Below are 23421 nucleotides of genomic sequence, written 5' to 3' on the forward strand. Positions count from 1 at the left end.
TCTAAGTACAATATTTAATCTGAAAGTCTACTTTTTTGTCTAGAGTGCTTAGGAGCTATTCCTAGCTTGGTGTTCAAGTGACCTGTACAGCACTGCAGATCATGTGTGGGCTTCCTAAATTCAAGGTTCCAGCCCTTTGAGTTACCTTCCTGGTCCAACAACAGTTTAAATATCTGCAGTCATACATTTCTACAATGAGTTGAAAGTAAACATGAGCTGGTCCACAAATCATTATGTCTACTAAAGTTTTTGGCTGTAGATAGCTGCATTAGTGTATAGCAATTCAATCATGCCCATCGTGATCCTCTACAATCCCATCTGACAATACTCTATCTGCCCTGTTGTCCATGTAGGTCAACCTTTAGATGTAACCCTTATCTACCACCAAACTACAGCTAAGAATGACCAGAAGTAATATGAGAAATCCCAAAATTGGAAGAAGACACTTACGCTGTGGAAGGTTGTCGGATGAGGTCTGAAATCTGCTTAGAGAGCTGGTGAGAACTCCGCACCATCATGCTATGCAGAGTGGCAGGGTGCTGGGGAATGTTGATGCTGATGGCACCCACTTTGAACACAGCAGCATTATTTGTCTTCAGCCCTCTTTGGGCACTGTAGAGGGCCTGCGACTTGGCAATACTGCATTTTACTACAGTTCTATTAACAGAGAAAGATGAACAACTTAAACACTAAATATGAAAAGAAAAAATATTACATCTCATTTAAATTAAGCTAACAATAACTTAGTAGGCTAATATAAATTAACAGCTAGGAAGATGTTCAATATACATTTTGTTTAATTTTCAACACTGGCAAAGAAACAATTTTCAGTGAAAAATACTACTTATTACTACAAATACTACTTAATTAAAAAAGGGAATTTTACAAGCTTGGATATAAAGCAGATACACCATTCTTGTGCCTAAAACAGTACCTAACCCTTGAGAGGTACTCATTGGATTTTGTGAAAGAAGAAAAAGAATAGAGAATAACCCTCGAACGCAAATGTAGAATCAAACAGATAGCCATGTGGTAAGTCATTGATGTGTAACTGTGAAGGAAGCATAGAGCAATGCTTTAAGTTTAACCCATTGGTAGGGCCAGATGATAAAAAGATAGCTTTAAGATAAATGCTATCCATGGAGGTAAGGCGTTTGCCTTTCATGCAGGAGGTCATCGGTTCGAATCCCTGCGTCCCATATGGTCCCCCGTGCCTGCCAGGAACAATTTCTGAGCCTGGAGCCAGGAATAATCCCTGAGCACTGCCGGGTGTGACCCAAAAACCACAAAAAAAAAAAAAAAAAAAAAAGATAAAAGCTATCTTTCAAAAGGGCACTTCCTACCTTATTATTTCCTGTGTACAGGCAACAAGCCCTGAAGGCAACCCTTTTGTCTATACAACAGGCTGAGTATCTGTATTCCCAACTCTCACATCTCCCATCAGAGCATGCAGGCAGAGGCAGAGATCAACTTAAGTTCCTCCCCATACTTGTCCCACATGATGCTGTCAATCTCAATCCTGTTTTGTCCTCAAATCTTCACAACTGGGAGATATACATCCTAGCTAAATAATGTAATCACTTTATTTAGTCAAATATTAAAAGACACTGGGGTTTTCTTACGCACATGGCAAATATACCTCTTATGCTGACCCTTTTGACAAAAATACCAAAAAGGAGAGAGGGGTTGCCTTTAGCTACCAAAACAGGAAGCACCTCTTAGCTTCTGCTGCAACCTAGCAGAGAGCCCAGGACTAAATGCTGACTGATCAGTATAGCAGGTAAGGTGCTTGCCTTGCACGTGGCTAAACCAATTTCTATTCTCAGATTCTCAGATTCCCAGATGGTCAACCAAACACCACTAGAAGTGATCCCTGAGTACAGAGCCAAGAGTAAACCACATCAACAAGTATCACTCCCAAACAAAAATAAGCAAAAAAAGCATCTCCGTTCAAGTCAAGGAGAATTGACCTTTGTTTCATTACAATGCAGATAACTCAGTGATTAGTTACACTAATATGAAAGTATGGTTTCCAGAAAAAAATTAATATATTTTTTATCTTTAAGTACTTGTAGGTTGTAAAGAAATTGTCTTCTGCCTGAGACAGAGCAGAAATAACTCTGATAGAAATTTTTCTCAGACTGCAAATAGGGAACAGGCAGGATGAAGCCAGGGTCCTTTAAGCCAAAATCACTAGACAAGTCTTTCAGGAAATCCAGCCAGCATCCAAGAAACAGTCACTAGAAAAAGCCTCTACTCTTCTCCTTGAGGCGGACATAATCACCCCACTCAGAAGAGAACCAGAAGGCCCAGCAGAGAAGATCTCCTGAGAGCACACCAGCAAAGGTAGGCTGTCTCTGCCCACAAAGGGTGGAGCCAGAGGAGCACAGCTTCTCCACGTCATTTCACTTCACAGCCTCACACATCTTTTAGCCAATGAACCCCAGAACACCACACTACAAGCATGACAATGGGGAAGCAACAAAAACCAATACCATGTGTAGAGAATGAAGATGGCAGCTCTGATGACCCGAAAAGTGCCAACCACGTAATTAGCCTCTCAGATAAGGATTAGAGAAGAAATATGGAGAACCCTCATAGAAATCAAAGAAAGTATAAATCAAGCTGAACAAACCACAAAAGAATCAAGAGGATTGGGGCCAGAGTAGTGGCGCAAAGCGGTAAGGCTTCTGTATTGCTGGTGCTAGCCTAGGATGGACCACGATTCAATCCCCTGGCATTCCACCTGGTCCCCCACGAAAGGAGAGATTTCTGAATGCACAACCAGGAGTGTGCATCACCGGGTGTGGCCCCCCCCAAAAAAAAAAAGAAAGAAAAAAAAAGAATCAAGAAGATATGAAGATAGAAATAAGAAAAGTCCAAACTGAAATAATAGGACTGAAAAACTCGGCAGACCAAATGAAAACCTCACTGGAAAGCCTCTCCAACAGAGTAACAGCAGCTGAGGACAAAATCAGTGAGCTGGAAGATGAGATACATAACAATTCCATACAACAGAAGAGATTGGAAAAGAGTCTTAAAGCAAATGATCAGACAATGGAAAAAAATCCTCAAAGAATATGAACAGATGAAAATAGAAGTCTTTGGGCCCGGAGAGATAGCACAGCAGTGTTTGCCTTGCAAGCAGCAGATCCAGGACCAAAGGTGGTTGGTTCGAATCCCGGTGTCCCATATGGTCCCCCGTGCCTGCCAGGAGCTATTTCTGAGCAGACAGCCAGGAGTAACCCCTGAGCATCGCCGGGTGTGGCCCAAAAAACCAAAAAAAGAAAAAGAAAATAGAAGTCTTTGATAAACTCAACAGAAACAACATTACACCATTGGAGTTCCAGAGACCCAGGAAGAAAATCCCCAGGGAGAATCAAAAGTCAAGGACATCATTGTAGAGAAATTCCCAGATCTAAAGACTGCATACAACCAAATTCTGCATGCCTGAATAGTATCAACTAAAACAGACAGGAAGAAAGCACCCCAAGCACATTCTAGACACAATGACAAATCGCAGATAGAAATAGAATACTGAAAGCAGCTAGATCAAAAAGGGAAATTATGTTCGAAGGAGTATCCTTAAGATTTACAGCAGACCTGTCACAAGAAACCCTCAAGGCCAGAAGGCAGTGGTGGCAGGTGATGCATGCTGGTCTAGCCCAGCCTTTATGGAAAACTATATGGAGATATCTCAAAAAGCTGGAAACTGAACTCCCATATGATACAGTTATCCCACTCCTAGGGATCTACCCTAGGAGCACAAAAACACAATTCAAAAAGACCTTAGGCACACTTATATTCATTGTAGCTCTATTAACAATATCCAGAATCTGAAAACAACCCAGATGTTGTTGACAAAAGATGAATGACTAAAGAAACTGGTATAGATACATAATGGAATACTATGCACCTGTCAGGAAAGATGAAGTCATGAAACTTCCTCTACATGGATGGACATGGAAACTATCTTTCTCAGTGAAATAAGTCAAAGGGAGAGAGATAGACACAGAATAGTCTCACTCATCTATGGGTTTTAAGAAAATAAAAGATATTATTGTAATAATAGACAGAGACAATAGAGATGAGGGCTGGAAGGACTGGCCCAAGATATGAAGCTTACCATAAAGAGTGGTGAATTCAGTTAGAGAAATAACTACACTGACAACTATCATGACAATGGTAGTGTGAGAAATAGAATGCTTGTCTCGAATACAGGCAGGGGGTTGAGAGGGAGGGAGTTGGGGGTATTGGGGTGGGAAGGCTGCACTGTTGAACGGGGGTGTTCTTTTTTGTAATTGAAACTCAACTACTAACATGTTTGTACTTATGGTACTTAAAGATATTATTACAAAAAAGAAAGAAACAGTCACTAACACGAGCACCAACTAGCCAGCCAGCCAGCCAGCTAACCAACCAACTAACCAACAACCAACAACCCCCACCTCACTCCAGTTGGGGCTTCTTATCCCCTCTCCATCTCCCCCAACTGTTTCTGAATTAGTTAGGGGTATGTCTATTTGAGAGATTGCTCCATTCTTTTTTTTTTTTTTTTTTTTTTTTGGTTTTTGGGCCACATCCAGCGGTGCTCAGGGGTTACTCCTGGCTGGCTGCTCAGAAATAGCTCCTGGCAGGCACGGGGGACCATATGGGACACCGGGATTCGAACCAACCACCTTTGGTCCTGGATTGGCTGCTTGCAAGGCAAACGCCGCTGTGCTATCTCTCCGGGCCCAGAGAGATTGCTCCATTCTTAAGGGTACAGGTGACTTTTCAGGGCAAATCATTCAAGAATTAGTCACTGATAAAGTGAGATAAAGTGATATAAAAGATTAATGTCCCAAAACTAGACTGTTAAGTGATGCTACTTTTCTATGGTTTGTTGTTAATTACCATCTCACAGCACATCTCACCCTGAATGGTCATTGTCCAACATAAGGACAAAATTCATCTATTTATTTAGCATTTCAAAATTTTATAGTAAATATTCAAAGAAGTAGCCTGTACTATGCCACACACCAAGCAGCACTTGGCAGAGAGGAGAGTCGTATATCAGATATGTCATGGATCAGATCCCAATCTGAGAGTATATGAAGTGAAGGCACGCATGAACTCTGTCATCCCATATCTGATCAGAAAGATCCCACTGAGATCTTTCCACATATTTATTTAATTTTTTTCAGGTAGTGAACCCATTTGCGAAGTGAAGCCTTTTTGCTCCTATCATCACATCATACATTACCAAGGATTTGTGATAAGTCTTGATTTCTTCAAAAGAACACTAGCCACACACACTTTACAATGTTTCAATAATGACACTAGGTATAAATTACCAAAAAGGTGGTCCTTACCTGTGTTTTTTTCTTGAAATCAGAAAGCTTTAACCTATAAAAACCCCACATTAATACCTATAGACATTCATAGCATGCAGAAAGTCTAAAAAGTAATAAGGACGTACAGAAATTCCTGTTTGGCTGTGCTTGTAGGAGATGTAGGAAAGTCCTCCAACCTACAGAAGAAGGTGGAGGGAGCAGAACAGAGAAGGAATGAGCATTCAAGTGCAGACAGCTTACAATATGCTTAGTCAAAGTAAAGCATTTATTATTCTCACTTCTCAAAGACCCTTTCAGCCATTTTAAGCTCAGGGTCTTTAGCTAAATCTAATATTTTGGATTTCCATTTCCTGTTAAGTGAAATTGGAAATATAAAGCAAAGGAATAAATGTAGTAAGTCTTGACATTTCGAATCTTTGGCAATAATTAACAAGTTACTTTTAAAACCAAACAATTAAGGATGTGCTTGTTTATAAAGCAAGAACACAAGTATGCAACTTTAAATACTTTATAAGTACTGTTTTCCAAGTTTGGAGACTGTTCGAAACCCTTCTCTCTTTAAGAGAAAAAGGGATAAGAGGTCCAAGAGAGTCAGCACAATGCAGAGGGCACAGAAAGAAATCAGCTTCTTGCAGGGAGATCAGAGGAACCTGGGGCCTTTCAATTTAGAGCTGGCAAGGCACCATGGACTCAAAGTCCCTCATGGACTTTCTGCACAGTGGGGCAGAAAAGGCAGCACTTATCACTAAGCACTAATACAGACTTTGATCTTTCTGCTCCTCAATTTATTGTTGTGTAAAATGGAAATCAAAACATTCCTAGCTCATGGAATAGTAGTGGGAATGAAATAAAACAACACTATAAAACCAGTGGCTGTTAAGCTTGTCATTGGTAGCTACAAAAGTAACACCCTCAACTATACTAAATGATCTGAAAAGATCTCTCTCAAATCACTGAAGTTAAGAAAGTCTTCCTGAAAAGACTGCTTAGGAAATGTGATTTTGAACACATTTAGACTGATATGATGAAATATTCTCTCTTTAGTTCTAGAAATCCAAATTCCAAACTTCCTCCATCAAGAGTTAAATTTTCACTCCTGGCTTGGGGGACCATATAAGACGATGAGGGATCGAGCCTTGGTCTGTCCTGGGTCAGCGTGTGCAAGGCAAATGCCCTACCGCTGGCACCACTACTCCAGCCCTCTTCTTTTTAAATTGATATTTATAACCTCTAGAAAAACTCCTCCCAGTTTTTTGTTTGCTTGTTTCTTCTTTTTTCTTTCTTTCTTTCTTTCTTTTTTTTTTCCCAAACCAAAGTCAATGACAACAGAATCAATACCCAATCTTCAACAAGCTATACACAGAGGGGACCAGGTATACTAGCAGTCTGAGGGGCAAAGGAGGAGGATGCTAGGAACAAGGTTGGAGGGAGGACAACATTGATGGCGGGAATACCCCTGATTCAATGTCACTATATACCTTAAATATTACTGTGAAGTATTTGTAATTCACATTATTTAAAAAAAAAAGGAGTTAAATTTTTATTTCAGGAAATGCTCCCTAAGACAGTTGTCACATTATCCATTTTTAAAAATATAATGATTAGACCCTAAAATAGTCCATCTATAACTAGTACTTAATTTTTACAATGCTGACTACAATTCTCTGCTTAGTATTTTATATAAGGAATAAATGCTTTAGAGTATATAAAGACAGCAATAATGTCATAATTTCTTTTCTTTTTTTTTAATGTCATCATTTCTTAAAGGGAGAAAATCCTCAACTATTACCTATATTATCAAAATACATTTCTGGATAAAAAATTAAAAAAATACATTTTTCAGTTATAGCATAAAACGATTTCAGTGAAAGGAAGTTAAGAATGAAGCCAAGTAAGTGTATGAACAGTCAATGGTTAAATCTGGTGATGGCAGGTTAGTAAGCTATATGCTCCCAACTATCGTTGGCTAAATCTATTGACAACAGGGTAGTATTCTGAACATCATGTTAAATAGGTAATCATTATCTGAACAATTCTAAAGAAATGCAAGGACAGAACTTCTAAGCAAAAATTCAGAGCAAAGAGACAAAAGCAAAGTCCTGTTATGGTAAACTGTAGGATACTATAAAAAGCGACATAAAAACCTAACCCAAACTATTAGGCTTACTGTTAAATTCTTTTAATGCAAAAATAACAAGAGAATGTTCTGAAACCAATATAAATATAGTAGTAATTATATAATATAAAAATCAAGAATCCATTTCTATTCTTTGCTTATAATTTGGTTTTTTATAGCTATATAAATTAGTAAATTTTCTTCCTCCCCATGTGTCCATCTAAAATTTTCGGTTTAATTTTCTTGTAATACAGATTGACAATGTACTGGTAATACACTTGGTGTGGCAAGGTAGATGGAGGTTACAGTAAATTGACTTCAGAAAGGCAAAGTAATTTTTACTAAAAAAGTTTCATTCAACATATTCTAATGATAGAATTCTAGTATCTGGGAACATAATGTATATAAATCTCAAAAATCAGAGGGATGGATTTATCCAATGAATTTTAAGTTCCCTACAAATGATACCAAACAAGTTTAAGGAAACAGTAAATATAAATATAAACACTCACTGTATATTTGGTGTGATCCCTTCAAGCAGCACGATGTTAACCCCACCAATGTGGGCAGTGGCACATGTCTCTGTCATCTTTTGATGTAAAACATCTTAAACATAAAAAAAAATTCTGTAAATATGATAACTGTACCTCAAAATAAAGTTTCATTGAATCCATAATATATTCATTCAATGGCAACTCTGCATTATATTAAAAGTTGTTAAACTGTTTTGGAACTACTTTGTTTTTGGATCACACTCGGTGACACTCCTGGTTTGGGGGACCATATGGGACACAGGGGAAAGAAACCAGGTTCACCCTGGGTCAGCCACGTGCAAGGCAAACACCCTACGGCTGCACTATGGCACCGATCCCATGTTTTGGAACTACTTTTAAAAGTTTTTTCTTGAAGTTTTTATTTGTACATATTCATATCAACATATGTAATACATTATCAACACTGGGCTGCCACAAGCCCCTCATGCATCTAAGAGCCTGGTGGTTTGGGGATCTCAAAAGCAACAGGATACAGGGACTCAACCTCTCAGAAAAGAAGAGCCTAGTACAAGAAGACAATACCTTTCATCTTCTCCTTCAGTGTGAAACTGCCATGGATCCTCTTTAGTTCTGACTCCATGGTGAGTCCCCCAATATCTGCCTCCAGGTGTGTGCGGTTCACCATTCCAATGCCAAACACTATCAGAGTTACATGCTGAGGGTCTGAAGTTACCAAGCTGCGCTTTCTCTGTGGCTTAGTCAAACTGTTACTATCTTGCTCATTCTCAAAAACCACTTTGCATGTTGGCTCTGTAGGGCTGCGAACACCTATGAGAAGCAGTGGAATAAGAGATTTAGATTTGGGGATTTAGATTAGAGAGCAGAGAAATCTAAGGGCCACACAATAGCATCTCACTTTTCTTCCCTTCACAGTCCAAACCAACCCTTTTCTTCTTCTCCAACAATGTGAGTTGTAGCTTTTTCAACATTAACTCTGTCCCTTTGAAGGCAGGAGAGTTAGAGCCTGCTGTGGGAAGTATCAAAGAATGGAAACCACTTTTGGGTAGATGCCTATTTTTCTCAGCAGATTAATGATCGAATTATACTACTAAGGCAGATTAATTTGTCTTTTTAAAAGTATTATTTCAAAACAAAAAAAATTAAAAATTAAAAATACCCATTACCTGCAGGTCCAAATGTCTCTGAAGATTTCTCTAATATTCCTGTTGGATCAGAGATCAGTGAGTAGAAATTGAGCAGTTTATACATGTTCTGCCAGCACTCAGCTGAAGGTTCACTTTGCTCTGACACCGTAATTGAGTCAGAGTCATCCATATGAATAGTCATGTGGTCCACCACATCTTTGGAACCTTTTCTAGATACTTTGGAAGTTCTTCTTTCAGGTCTTCCTGAAGAATTTCTGTTCCGAGATTCCTTCTTGTTATTTTCATTGTTAGTCCGTTTAGTCTTTGTGTTGTTGACTCTATTACCACCATTAAGGCTCCCTCTAGAGCTGCGACTGAAGTCAGAAGAGCGGAAGTCCCGGTGTTTCCTGGTTTTGAAGGTAGGTGTAGGGGAAGCTGATCCAGCTGTGTATCTACTAAGTTTAATGTCTGTCTGAGTGGCTTTGATGTCATCTATCATTGTACTGAATTGATGAATTAGACGAACCAAAGCCATATCTACATGTTGGCTTATTGACTGGCAGGAAATAGTGAAGTTGCAGTGAAAGGTATTATAATAGCGCTTGTTGAGATCATGAAAAGAAAAGGCGCTGGCCGAGTTCTGAGGAGTGCAAACTGACTTCTCCATCACTACAGCACTAATGCTAAAAGTCTCCAACATTAAAGCAGGTTTAAACTCAAGTGGAGGAAGATTCACATGGCCTTGTCTAAAAATGTGAAAACAGAAGAAAATGATAAGGTTTTCATTCCTTTTCATCAGACTGCATAATTATCTGGGGTGGGGGTACACCCAATGACGTCCAGGGGTTCCTGGCTATGCACTCAGAAATCGCTCTTGGCTTGGGTGGGGACCAGATGGGATGCTGGGGGATCAAACCACTTTCCGTCCTAGGTTAGCAGGTGCAAGGCAGACACCCTACCACATCTTGATTAACTTACTAACAAATGTCTCTAACATAAAATATGTTATAAGCCACTTAAATAATTTCACGTTGAAAGTGCCTTTTCATTGACCTGGCCTTTTAAAAGTTGGAAGCTGGACCTTAATTTAGCCTTCCTGCTCTTATTCCACATGTTCTTAATTTTAGTCAAGTGAAAAAACAGTTGCCAAAGTAAAGGAGCACAGTGGCTGTGTAAGCAGATGTTATCTTGATCTCTATACCCTTCTATAAGGGACAGGTCAGCATACACTTGTATTCTCTTCATTCCTGTCATTGTACTACATCCTGGCAATAGCACAACTGACAAGTCAAAGAAGGGCTACTTCAAAGAGTGGGGCAGAGGCTTGAAAATGCAGCAAACAGGAAAGAAATAATGCTAAAGTGAAATTAAACAGAAATGGGTTTTAGAAGAAATGATTACTTTTTGACCTGTCATGGTTCTTGATTAACACAGTCAGAAGAAGTGGGGAAAGGCAGAAAGGAAAGAGGTCCTAGCAAAAAAGGAGGATGACCCAAGGATGTTATAATGGCAAAGACTATCAGAGTCAAAAAAACTCATGAAGATACTTTCTGATCTTGAATGAGTCATAAGGTAAAATGCTGAAAATCAAAGGGTCCACAAGACAGAGTAGCTCATGAAGCTAAGGTGCAGAAAAGATAGTGGCTCCATGTTGCAGCCACTTGGAAAGCCAGGCCTCTGTAAGCTGCTCTATGAGAAGTCTCCTAAAAACTTGTACATTTGTAATGTGTTGACTTATATTGTTCATGGTATTAGTTTTAACTGTATTTTTCATCTCTCGATACATTTAGAATAGTAAGGGACTAAGGAGATTTAATGTTCTGGCAAATATTTTTAGACCAAAAAATTAAGTAACTCCCACTCAATTCAGTGATGGCTGAGGAGACCAAGAGTGCTTTCTTCCACTTAAGGTCTTTGCTTAATATTAGTAGTAAGCAAATGAAAAGCAGAAAGGGTAAGTTCTAAATAGTAAATGCAAATTCATGTTGCTGTATCATCAGAAAGTCTTCAGATATTTAAACCTAAAACAAGGCTATCTACATACAATAGCAATAATTTTTTTTCAAACTTACTTTGGTATTTCAATGAAAATTTTAAGTAGAATATTCCAAATTAAAAAATATTTTACTGGGACCAGAGAGATAGCATGGAGGTAAGGCGTTTGCCTTTCATGCAGAATGATGGTGGTTCGAATCCCAGCATCCCATATGGTCCCCTGTGCCTGCCAGGGGTGATTTCTGAGCCTAGAGCCAGGAGTAACCCCTGAGCACTGCCAGGTATGACCCAAAAACCAAAAAAATATTTTACTATGGGGCAGGGGTGATAGCACAATGGTAGGTTATTTGCCTTGCACATGGCTGACCGAGGACAGACCTGGGTTCGAACCCCAGTGTCCCATGTGGTCCCCCAAGCCAGGAGTGATTTTTGAGCAGAGAGCCAGGAGTAACACCTGAACACCACCAAGTGTGGCCCAAAAGACAAAAAGAAAAACAAAATTTATTATATAATGAACAAGTACACATTTTACTTCAAATTTGCTCCCTTACAAAGGTACAAACTGGATGAAACCAGGAATGGATCGAAACCTCATAAAAAATGCTATTGGTACCTACATTCTATAACATGAAAGGCAAATTACATTGTATTAGTAGGTCAACTACTTCCTACATCAGCAGGAAAAGAAGCAAGAATTGTGGGCAAAACAATGGTCTCTGTCTAGTGGCCTGTCATGTTTCTCTGTGTCTTTGTTCCCACAGTACACATCCATAAGTTCCAAGCCTAGACAAAACTAGCACCTGTCAAAGTCACTTCAGAAAGATACTGAGGGACAAATTCTAAGTATAATGTGTAAAATTACAATTCAGAGTCAAAGAAATACAACTATTGCAACAGTAGACAAATTTTAAGTGTATATATCTTCAGACATATTTCAGCTGACCTCACATGGGATAAAAATAGGCTTCAGGGGACTGGAGTGATAGCACAGAGGTAGAGTGTTTGCCTTGCACACAGCCAACCCAGGACAGATCCGGGTTCGATCGTTAGCATCCCATACAGTCCCCTGAGCCTGCCAGGAGCGATTTCTGAGCACAGAGTCAAAAGTAATCCCAGAACACCACCAGGTGTGGCCCAAAAACAAAAAACAAGTAAACAAAAACATAGGCCTCAGCATGATTAAATGACAATCATTTTATGAGTTTAATAAAACCAGGAGGTTATTAGGAAAAAGTGCCTAGTACTTCTGTTAAATGGGAACCATCTTCTTATTAAGGTGTTAAAATTATCTTCTCATAGCATTTAAAAGCAAACAGGTATTATAAACTTTGTGCAAAATTTTATACAAAAACAACCACCTTCTTGCTCTTTTGCCTTTCCTCTCTTTGGCTGTATCTGAATCCACGATATCTGCTCTGAGACAGTCCAGAGTCCCTGAGAATGAGAGGTGCTCTCCAAAGTACATTCGGTAGCTGAGAGGCATGGCATCTTGAGACTGGATTCCTGTGTGACTTAGCAGAGGCTTGAAAACAACCTGGAAGACATGATGTGTTTTCCTTAGCAGCCCATGTGGCTCCTCACAACAAATTTCTCTTATCCTAGCTCAGCACTTAAAATTACATGGTGTGAAGGAAAGGTCTTTAAAACTAATAAAGCTAGTAATAAATTAATAAAATTAAAAGTTTTGCTTTCTTGAAACTAAGCAATATTTTTGAGTAGGTATCATGTGTTACTCATTATCTTCAAATGAATCATAAAGACAAACATTCCTCTAATCCTGAGCCTGAGTGGTTTTATATATATAATATCTTTACAAGCATGATTGTAGTTGGTCATAAACAGAACACCTGCCCTTCACCAGAGCAACCCACCACCACCTTTCCTTCCCCACAATATGAAGCTGACCACGAAGAATGATGAGTGTAGTTAGGAAAATAACTACACTAACAACTATCATGACAATCTTAATGAGTGAAAGAAGTAGAATGCCTGTCTTGAATATAGGCAGGGGTGGGGGAGCCTGAGTGTTTAAGAAAAATTAAATCCATTTCTAAATAGTCTACTTCTTGCCTTGAAAAGAGGTATGCATATCTACTCCGTCCTCATAAAAAAAATCTTGAAAGTCAATTAGGTTAAAAATCATCTGTAAATATATATTATGCTTATGTTTATCATTAAATACAGCTAGTAGTTGTAACAACTATTTAACACCTACTGTCTGACAAAAACTTCCTTTACATACAAGTATCACTTATGTTTATGAAAAAATATCACTAGTCTAGTCTGAGCTCAAGGATCCCTAATCAATAAGAACATCAGATCCCATCACTGGTCAGTTGGCTTGTTCTCTGCAGTGTTCCCCACCCCCATTCTGCTGCACACTGAATTCAGGTGCTGTGTTGGCCCAGGCTTTCCTCTGCTCTTCCTTTCCACTAGCTCTCCTCCTTTCAGGAGGTTTCCTGAAGCTTAAAAACATTCTACCAAATGGACCAGAATCAAATAACAATACCTAAGTCCGAATCTTCAAATGGCATGGGTCTCATTATCTGTTTCTGCTTTCAGAAGGAGGGCTTTGCTCATGTAGAGTTGAAGGCCTAACAGTACAGAACTCATACTACTTGACTCAGTGAAAACTGAGACAGGAATGCTCCCTTGACTTCCTAATAGCATAGTATGTTTTGGGTTTGCTTCATCTTCTGCAAGGTTCAAAGCAGTCTCCATCTTTCATTATCTTTATTATCTCCTTTATCCCTCATTAATCCTCCATACTTGCCAAAGAGCCACCAGGGTCATAAACAGCAGAACACTGGGGCAGGCAGGCAGTCCTCAGGATCAAATCTGGACCTCTCAAAACTATCTTAGTAGTCTCCAACAATGTACTTTAGACCACTCTTCTTTTGCACAGAGATTTTGTGAAGACAGTCATTAAAAAGCTTTACATCACTCTCTACTGGCAGCTCCACTGGCAGAGCCAGTGTTAAGTACTGCTTGGAAGGTAATTATTAGTAGGGAACCAGACAAGATTACCTGAGCATCAGCAAGCTGAACTGCAGGAAACCCTGGGTTGGCTTCTTCGATGCCTGCCTCATCATCCTGACTCGTGCTATGTTGAGAATGTGTCCCATCCAGAGTGTTCTGGTCACTAGATAAGACGGTGTTGAAATCTGAGGCTGAGGGTATCGTAGGAAGATTGGGTGCAACACCTAGCAGAGAGAACAATTGAGAGCAGAAGTTACCTTTTTGGGAAATAAAAACAGATAAAAAGCATGCAAAGTAAATTGAGAGGTTTTAAAGTCTGTTTTAAAGTCCACTGACATTTTGATTTAGGAAGGAAAAAAACATGAATGGCTTAACTTACAGACATGATGTCAAGTCTTAGTGATAGTACAGTAGGTAGGGTACTTGCCTTGCATACAGCAAATCCAAGTTCGATCCTGCCACCATATATGTTCCCCTGATCCCACCAGGAATGATCCCTAAGCACATAGCCAGGAGGAACATTGAGCACAGCTGAGTGTGAGCCTCCAAACCAAACAACTAAAAAAATACATAATAGGGGCCAGAGAGATAGCATGGAGGTAAGGTGTTTGCCTTGCATGCCAGAAGAATGGTGGTCTGAATCCTGGCATCCCATATGGTCCCCCGAGCCTGCCAGGAGCGATTTCTGAGCATAGAGCAGGAGTAACCCCTGAGTGCTGCTGGGTGTGACCCAAAAACAAAACAAAACAAAAAAACAAAAACAAAAACAAAAAAAAGGCATAATAGAAAGAAATAAAAATAAACTAAAATTTCAGAAAATATCAGTCACTCTCATCCATTAATACAGACTAGAGGGAGTCAATTCTTTGGAAAAGTTTCTCCCCTCCATTTTTGCCTTAGTACAGAGTATACCACAATTCATCTCATACAAGAAGGCTGTCCCAAAGTAGCACCAAGATGGAAGAGCAAGATGAGAGGCAGAGGAAGTACTTCTCCCTGGACCCCAACCCCAATGCTATATTAGAGGTCAGTCTGCTACTATCTGAGCCCATTGAGCTCAGTGACATGGAACCAGTAAAGTTTGGCACCAGCCTCTGAAAAGTGGCTGTGCTCTGTCTAATTTCAGGCAACTTTTAAAGTGGTAAAACATATGATGACAATACCTGTGGGCAGGCTACTGTGCCCGGATTTTGTGACTGGAGACTCTGGCACTGTGCTGCTGCCTCGATTGCCCACAGCATGTGACATCCAGTTATAGAAGCTCAGAGATGATGGCTCAGACAGTAAAGGGTGCTCAGAAAGCATATCAGTGGCCATTGTGTGCCCTGAAAATAAAGTTTTATTAGGGCAATACCATTTAACACACAATGAGCAGAAAATGTGATGAATTGGAGTTTCTTTGAAAAGTCAAGTTAAAGTAGATTTTTTTTTTTAACTAATGATTTCAGACACACTGACTGCTGTTGATTTCTGGAATACTGAGTCACTGATAGTTATTAAATCTAATATTTTATTATAATAAATATATTCATTTTGCACTGGCCTAGATAGCATCTCATAGCACACCTAAATATCAAACACGATTAAAAAATGTAAACCGGGGGGAGGACATATTTAGTGATGGGTATTCCCCTGATTCAAAGTTAATATGTACCTAAAATACTACTGTGAAAGATATGTAAGCCATTATGAAAAAAAAATTTATGTTTTAATCAGAAGCTTTCTTTGACTTACATGTATTATTATATTATATTAATTATATTATATGTTATGTTACTATATTGTTATGTTAGTTTACCTCATTATGTTAATCAATTTTGTCTCGAATAAATTCTTACAATAAAAAAAAAGTAAGTGTGGAAATCCCTGGTTGGGAGTACTCTTTGTTGAAAAAACTCTTTCCCCATAATGTGATCTTGGCATCACTTTTAACAATTGGCCCTTAGAAAAGTGATTTTTTTTTTATTTCTAGATTCTTTAGTCTCTTCCATATATATAGTATACATATATGTGTATATATGTATGTATCTCCCTATATAAACACTATCTTTAGTTCTGTTACTTTGTAGTAAATTTTGAAATTAGGGAAAAAAAAAGTAAGCCAGGGGCAGGGGAGACAATTTCATTAGTAGAGCACATGTCTCACAAGTTTAAGGTTTGAATTCAATTTTCAGCATTGTCACCTGGAAGGTATGGTCATGGTGGCCCAGTCCCTAAAAACCTAACTCTGAGTCCAAGCACTGAAGCAATGAATCTACATAGCTGGTCTGTTATTCACCAGAAATGGCCTCCATGAACCACAGCACCTATTTAAACAAGCAAACAAAAACTTAAGCACAGAACAACAACAAGGTACAAACCAAAAACACAGGCTTCCCGAAAAGCACTTCCTTAAAGATGAAGTGCAAAAAAATTATAAGCTTTGGAACCGAATCTGTAACTATCTATAAGTAGGTCTTGTGTGCATTTCCCACTGTCCCATGGAAGGGAGTATGAAGCTGCCCCCTCGATACCTGTCCTTGTCAGTGAGCTGCTTTTCACAGCGGCTCCACTGCGCTGTGGAGTGCCTTCCAGAAGATTGTGGAGGCTAGGGAAGCTGCCTGTCAGGTAGCTGAGAAGGCTCTCCTTCCGTGGACTCTCCTTCACCGGCACCCCAGCACTGCGCCCCACGTGTACTGGAGAATCGGTGGCTGTGTCACCACTGGTGTAGCTCAGAGAATGGTATGGGTGAACACCCTATAGGAAGACAACATGCTCATATCAGATTCCTAGAAGTCTTTTAGCTGATCTTTTAGCAAAACTGCTACATTGAGAGCTTTGCTACTCTGCTACTCTTCCTAGAGTTTTGTGATGAAATCCCTAAGACAGAAGGCTGGAATCTCTGCAGGACCTTACTAAGACAACAATGACCAGCAATTCTTTGATAAAAATCCAACTCCGAAGTTACAGGTGTCTAGTTTCTATCATGAAGAATTCAGTAAAGGGACTTAGAGAAATTCAAGTGTCCTGGTCTTAAAAATTGTACCATGGAAACAGAACAAACCTAATAGTTCAATTAAAATAAAAAAAAAAGCTTAGCATGTTTTGCATGTGGAGTTCAATTCCCAGCACCACATGGTACCCTGGAAACTATGAGGAGTGTCGCCTAAGCTCTGAGCATGGGATAACCACCAAGTTTTTTGTGTGTGTGGGGCAAACACAAGAACAATGAGTCAAAAATTAAAATTTAAATTTAAACCTTCTCTGGGAGCTGCACAGTTGAGCACAAGTAGGAAGAAAATGTACCTTAATCTTCAGTGCAGAATCACTGTGAGTGTGAGTCTTAGAAAGTTTCCTCATTATCTCCGCACCCGTGACAGGTCCAGAACCACCAGGAGGAGGTCTGCTAGCTGTCCCTTCCAGTAGCATGGTGTGCTCACTTACTGTGGCTGAAAAAGTCAAAGGGTGAATGAATGAACAAGAGAAAATTGTCATGTTTTAAAACAACTCCAGAGTGGTATGATCATACTCTCGTTTACATATTCCTTGACATACTGTGTAATCTTTTGTAATATTCACTCTTATCCTTTTCTCTGTTGATATCAGCCTCTTCACAGTCTCAGGAAAAAAAGAGTCACTTAACTTTGTTACTAAGTTCCTAAATACTCCAAGTTTCAAATTTTAAACAAATGTACTTCACATAATGCAAAAAGATGCTGTTTTGATGGATCAGAAATTTATTTCAAAAGCAAACTTACAAAGTCAATACAGTTGTTCCCCCTCCCCAGGCCAAATGCTAATCTTACCTGATAGTCAGGCCCACCCACTCCTGGGAGGGGTCTGTGATTGCTAACTAGAGGGGCCTGGGGGAGGGGTGAGAAAGATTCAGCAGGAGAAGCCTCAGGAGAAGGATGCAGGAGGGAGAGAGAGAACAGAGACAGGATAGATGCAGGGCAGCTGAAGGGAGGATGCTTAAAAGGTTAGCTTAGAAGCCATGTAAGATATGCACATGGCAGATAGGGCCTTATTAATAAAATCTCATGTCTCCTGAAATATGACTGCTATGGATCATTTCCTTGCTGTTATCTTGAACCCTCAGAGCCGCCAAGCCAAAGAAGGTGCAGGCACCTGGACTGGCCAAGAAAGATCTCCATTCATCATATCCACCACCATAAAGGACTTATGAATTTAATTAATACAACAGTGACACTGATAGCAAAGCAGGAAGGGTATTTGCCTTGCACCTGGCTGACCCAGGTTCGATCTCTGGCATCCCTTATAGTTTCTAAGCATTATCAGGAATGATCTCTGAGCACTACCTTGTGTGGCCCCAAAATAAAAACAAAAATAAAAACTCAGTATAGAGATTCCTACATCAGTACTACCTTGGACTAAAAAAAAAAACATATTTACATAGAATTTAATCACGATAGTTTCAAGTTTGGGAGACTAATCATTAAAGACATCACTCACACTATACTGCCAGGTATGTCTAACTAAAATATTTACAAAATTACCTGCATCAAATTCAAATTCTGCACCATCAGCACTGGTATCACTCTGAAGACCACCTCCACTGTCCAGTCCAAGACCTTCATGTTCCTGCTCTGCAGCTGACTGTGGTTTCAGTGGCTGGGTTGGTCGATGCAAACTGACTCCTTTGAAAGCTGGTGTCACCACAATGAACTTCATCCACTGCCTCGCTAGGGCAACCAAGCCCTTCTTCAAAGTTACCAAGGCTGGAAGTCCATCACTCTGTGACAAAAGGATGTGGTTAAAAGTGAATTACTAAATTAAGCACACTGTATATATTTATTCATTCAATTTCATAATTCCCATAGAGACAAGGAAACTAGAACTTTCACCTTCAATAATTTGTAAAAGCACACGAAAGGACAGAATTTAGTCTCTAAGAATATCTTCCTGTCAGAAACATATAACAGATCAAATAAGTGCGTATAAACATGGATGCATAATTAAGATTCTTTTTAGTAAGTATTTAACCCACTTTGCCTTCTTTGCTATGTAAAAAAAAAAATCTCATGACAATAATTACAAATGACAATCTTCCTCCTTCTCTTTGTCTTTCCCCTCAATGCACTTTCCCATAGTCCTGCCCCTCTTGGGAAAAAGAGGGACTTTGAGGGGAGGAACCTACTTTCCCCCCCTGGCTCCAATAAGGCTTTGCCTGTCTTTTTTTGAACACAGAATACCAGTCAAGGTGTCCGAGTAGAGCTTTGCAAGAGACATACCTGCCCTGTCTCTGGAATTGGAATTCCCATGTTCAAAACAGAGGGTGAGAAGAGAAATTCTTTTATTGGAGGTTATCAGGCAAATGTCTGGCCATTAGAAATACTGGGAACTCTGACCCCTGTATTCTTAATTCATCAGAATGTGGCAGGAAGAAGGATATTCTTAAGCTCTAACCTTAAATGTGGTGTGTTAGCTTCTGGAGTGCTTTTAGAAACCCAAGTATAATGAATTTATTTTGAAACACATTCTCCTCCTCCACATTAATTAGTCTTTATTAATTGTTCTAGTGAAATCTGGCCCTATACCTTTGTCTTCTGCCTATTCATTCCCAATTCTACTTTTTCCTTGCCTTTCCTCATCACTCTAGGCATCTCTATCCACTCATTTATCCCCTTTTCTTTATGAGGTATTCTTCAGGAATCCATTCCAGACTCAAACCCGAATCCATGGCTTTTAGCACACTCTGGTTGGACTCCCACAGCACTTCTGGTTTCTTTATCCTGTGGACTCCCTGATGTCCTCCCCAGAAGAGAGGTTTCCTTAAGCTCACAGGTAGCTGGTGACTCACCATGGTAGCATCGTCAATGACAGAGTGGTTAGCCTGCTGCAGGTAGTGGTGTAGTATATTGCACAACAAACAGGAAGGGTTTTCTTGGAGAAAGCGAGCAAGTTTCGTAAGTCTGTTATATTTACTTCTTAAAGGAAAATGTACACTTTTATTCTGAAACAAAACAAAATCAAGTTAGGATAGTATCTACCAAAGATGCTACAGATAAAAAGTATCTATCTTCAGATAGATATCTACAAAAATCTTTTTATACTTTTTATCTCTAGATAAAAAGTAACACCAATGAAAAACATAAAAGATCATTTCAAGGAAAAAACTCTGTGAGACCCCTGTAATGTAAAAAAGTAATACCTCAAGAGCTTCAGTCATTATGCAACCCATCACAGCACAGATTCTCAAGGTTCCCTCCGTGTCCAGCTTGTTTAGAGATGACTTGAGTTGATCAATAGGAACAAGCCAGGCACCAACAGCGGGAGTTGCGGTGCTTAAAAGGTTTAGCTGCCTTTAAAATTAAAATACATATAAGAAAAGATCATAAAATTACCTTTTCCTTTTCTCTATCAAGTAAATGATGAACAAATAATCAAGAACAGCGAAAAAAGAAAAAAAGGACTGAGAAGTGGAAAGAATAAAAAGTATCCATGGCAAGGGTAGGGAGATGGCTCAGGAATGGAACACATGTGAGACCCTTCTAGTGAATGCCACCCCCACAACAAACCTGCAAACCAATGGGGTGCAAATCACTGTGAGTAGCCTGGACACCCTGAGCTCTGCTGAGGGAGTCCCTAAACAAACATAAGTATATAAAAGTGATGGCAGGTGACATGCAAAAGCAGGAATAAAGGTTAAAAATGGTAGCTGAGAATAAAGTCAACAGAAAGCATCAAGTAGGGAAGATGGCAAAGAGGTCTAACCAGTTCTATCAAAAAAATAAAAACCTTTAAAGATAGAATTATATGTTGTTTAAAATAAACAGGAAAGGCAGCAGTGTGTGCGTGCATATGTGTGTATACAGAGTTTCTGAACCATACCCAGGGTGCTCAGGGGTTATTTCTGATTCTGAGATTAAGAGTCACTCCTGGTCTTCCAGGGAAACCATATCTGGTGTGGGAATCAAACCCAGGCTAACTGTGTGCAGGGCAAGTACTCCAACCACTGTACTATTTTTCTGGCCCCACATTATATTTTTAAAATTTCTTACCTAGAAAAGGCATGTGCAGGAGACCTCACATTGGTGGGAGCTGCAAAACTAAACCAGATCTCCTTGATGGTCAGCTTCATGCTGCAGGAGTCTGGAGGTGGAGGCATAAGAGGCAAATCTCTCTTCAGATCATCAGATTCAACTCCTTCATCCTACAAAGAACAGAAAACCAAACCCTTATTGATGGTTAGTCCTTTATTTTTTTTATATCTTTATTTAAACACTTTGATTACAAATATGATTGTAGTTGGGTTTCAGTCATGTAAAGAACACCCCTCTTCACCAGGCAACATTAGATGGTTAGTCCTTTAAAGCTACAGGAAGAGAAGCAAGAGAGAAATCAAGGAAGGCACATAAGTTTCCTTGGACATTTGAGTTGTGGAAAAAGGGAAAAATAGTGAGTCTTTCCCCATCAATTCTTTGTTTCGTTTTGTGGTCACACCTGGCAGTGCTCAGAGGTTACTCTTTGTTTCTGTACTCAGGGTTCATGCCTGGTTCTGGGCACCATATTTGATGCAGGCAATTGAACCTGGGTCGGCAGTATGCAAAGCAAACATCCTACAGGCTGTGGCTGTGCTACTATCACTTCGGCTCTGTCAAGAGAATACCTAGTGTAGTTTTAATATTCTTAACCAAAGTGTAAGTCTCACCCATCCTTCAAACACTTCACAAGAAAATGGTGATTCTCTTGAATTACATATTAAATAATAGTAATGTTTTAAAAGTAAACTCAGGCTTAATAAGTAGAGCAGGTTGATTTTTGCCTTACATGCAACTGATCTGGGTTCCATCTACAACACCCATATTGTCCCCAAGCCTTCCAGGAATAACTCATTTTTTTTAAAATATGGAATGCTTCATGAATTTGCATGTCATCCTTGCACAGGGGCCATGCTAATCTTCTTTGTATCATTCCAATTTTAGTATATGTGCTGCTGAAGCGAGCACTCCAGGAATAATTCTTAAGTGCAGAAACAGGAGTAACTTCTGAGCACGACTGGGTGTGGCCCAAACATAAAAAAAAAAAAAAAAAGCTTTAAATAATAAAAGTAAATTCCCATAAACCTAGTGTTGAGAGATCATTTCAATAATGGCTACTGAATACTCATGACCTAATTTTCACAACAAAAGGTCTGTGTGTGTGTGTGTGTGTGTGTGTGTGTGTGTGTGTGTGTGTGAATATTGTTATAGATGCAGAAGTAGGACAGGTTAAACAACTTGCCCATATCACCAGTTAAGGATGATAAAAAATTTTTGGATATTTTCATTATTTGTATTGTACCCATTACCAAGAAATCCTACAATAAAAATGACTTGCATATAATTAATTTTAGGACTCTAAAATAATCAGTTATTAACAAATACGTTCAGAACCTACATGAAATAATGCAGCAGCATAACTATTTAAAATTGAGTTCTAATAAAGTTCTTCAAATACATAAAAACAAAGCCCACTTTTTCTAAATTCAATTTATTCATTTAATACTTATCTGAAGTATTGAAAGAGGGCAGGTATTATGCTTGATAATCATGAAAAGCATAAAATAATTATGATGTAGTACCCAAGCTTCAGAAATTATACCCTAAAAATAGAATTACCAAAATGCCTTGGTTGTCAGCCATTTAAGCAAAATTCACATTATGAAAAGACAAGCAAATATACTCCAGAAATTAATCCTGAACTGGATATGTAGATTTGTGAGTCAGTCCCCATCCTCCCACCTATGGCTTGTATAAGAGATGATAGCTTAGAGGTCACTGTATATGGAGTTCCAATGAAGGTGAAGATGGCATAATGTATACTGTAAATATCACTCTTACTACTAAAAATTCACTAACCTGTTCATCTGAACCAGAATTTCCATTTAAGTCAGAAGATGGGCTGGTTCGATCACAAGGTAGATTATCATCAGATATGTCAGTATTATAGCCACTGCCAGTTGGAGAATCAGAGGAATTATTGGATGTCAGTACTCCACCCCTCTCTGTGGCACTAGCTTTGCCCATAATTCCAAAAGTGTTATATAAAACAGCACCAGACTGTCTTCCTCCTATAAATATCAAAGAATGGATTTATTGAAAACAGTGGTAGTCTCAATATAGTAGTACCTTTACAATCTCCAGAACAATAGAAATTTTTATTTCTTTGCCCAAACTTGTCCTTATCTTTGTGAAAGTAATGCAAGACTGAATTATCAGGTAAAGAATACTAGGCATCTACAACCACTACTACATCTGACTAAATCTAGGAGTCTTAAAATTTACCCTCTTATTTTATTATATTATTCAATAATGTAAAAGAAAACAAAAGATCAGGTCAGTGTTTTGTATTATAGGAGGTACAGCTTTTTCATT

The 23421-nt window shown here is 39.1% G+C and overlaps 1 protein-coding gene and 1 non-coding gene across 2 annotated transcripts in view; both read right to left on the reverse strand.

Annotated features, from left to right (window-relative positions):
- The window catches only part of BLTP1 (bridge-like lipid transfer protein family member 1), a 144109-nt gene that overhangs the window by 54643 nt on the left and 66045 nt on the right, over nucleotides 1-23421 (reverse strand). The window contains exons 35-49 of the mRNA XM_049769935.1: nucleotides 22906-23117; nucleotides 21067-21218; nucleotides 20217-20367; nucleotides 19866-20018; nucleotides 18562-18799; nucleotides 17351-17493; nucleotides 16579-16801; nucleotides 15229-15390; nucleotides 14114-14289; nucleotides 12445-12620; nucleotides 9131-9837; nucleotides 8529-8774; nucleotides 7965-8058; nucleotides 5462-5512; nucleotides 451-657 (exon numbers count right to left, since the gene is read on the reverse strand). Of these exons, the coding sequence (XP_049625892.1) occupies nucleotides 451-657; nucleotides 5462-5512; nucleotides 7965-8058; nucleotides 8529-8774; nucleotides 9131-9837; nucleotides 12445-12620; nucleotides 14114-14289; nucleotides 15229-15390; nucleotides 16579-16801; nucleotides 17351-17493; nucleotides 18562-18799; nucleotides 19866-20018; nucleotides 20217-20367; nucleotides 21067-21218; nucleotides 22906-23117 (3091 nt within the window). The remainder of the gene's footprint in view (nucleotides 1-450; nucleotides 658-5461; nucleotides 5513-7964; nucleotides 8059-8528; nucleotides 8775-9130; nucleotides 9838-12444; nucleotides 12621-14113; nucleotides 14290-15228; nucleotides 15391-16578; nucleotides 16802-17350; nucleotides 17494-18561; nucleotides 18800-19865; nucleotides 20019-20216; nucleotides 20368-21066; nucleotides 21219-22905; nucleotides 23118-23421) is intronic.
- On the reverse strand, nucleotides 21908-22014 carry LOC126005749 (U6 spliceosomal RNA). Its single transcript, XR_007494785.1, has one exon. It is a non-coding gene; the product is annotated as a U6 spliceosomal RNA (small nuclear RNA).

The sequence above is a fragment of the Suncus etruscus genome, chromosome 3, assembly GCF_024139225.1.
Source record: "Suncus etruscus isolate mSunEtr1 chromosome 3, mSunEtr1.pri.cur, whole genome shotgun sequence".
Lineage (NCBI taxonomy): Eukaryota > Metazoa > Chordata > Mammalia > Eulipotyphla > Soricidae > Suncus > Suncus etruscus.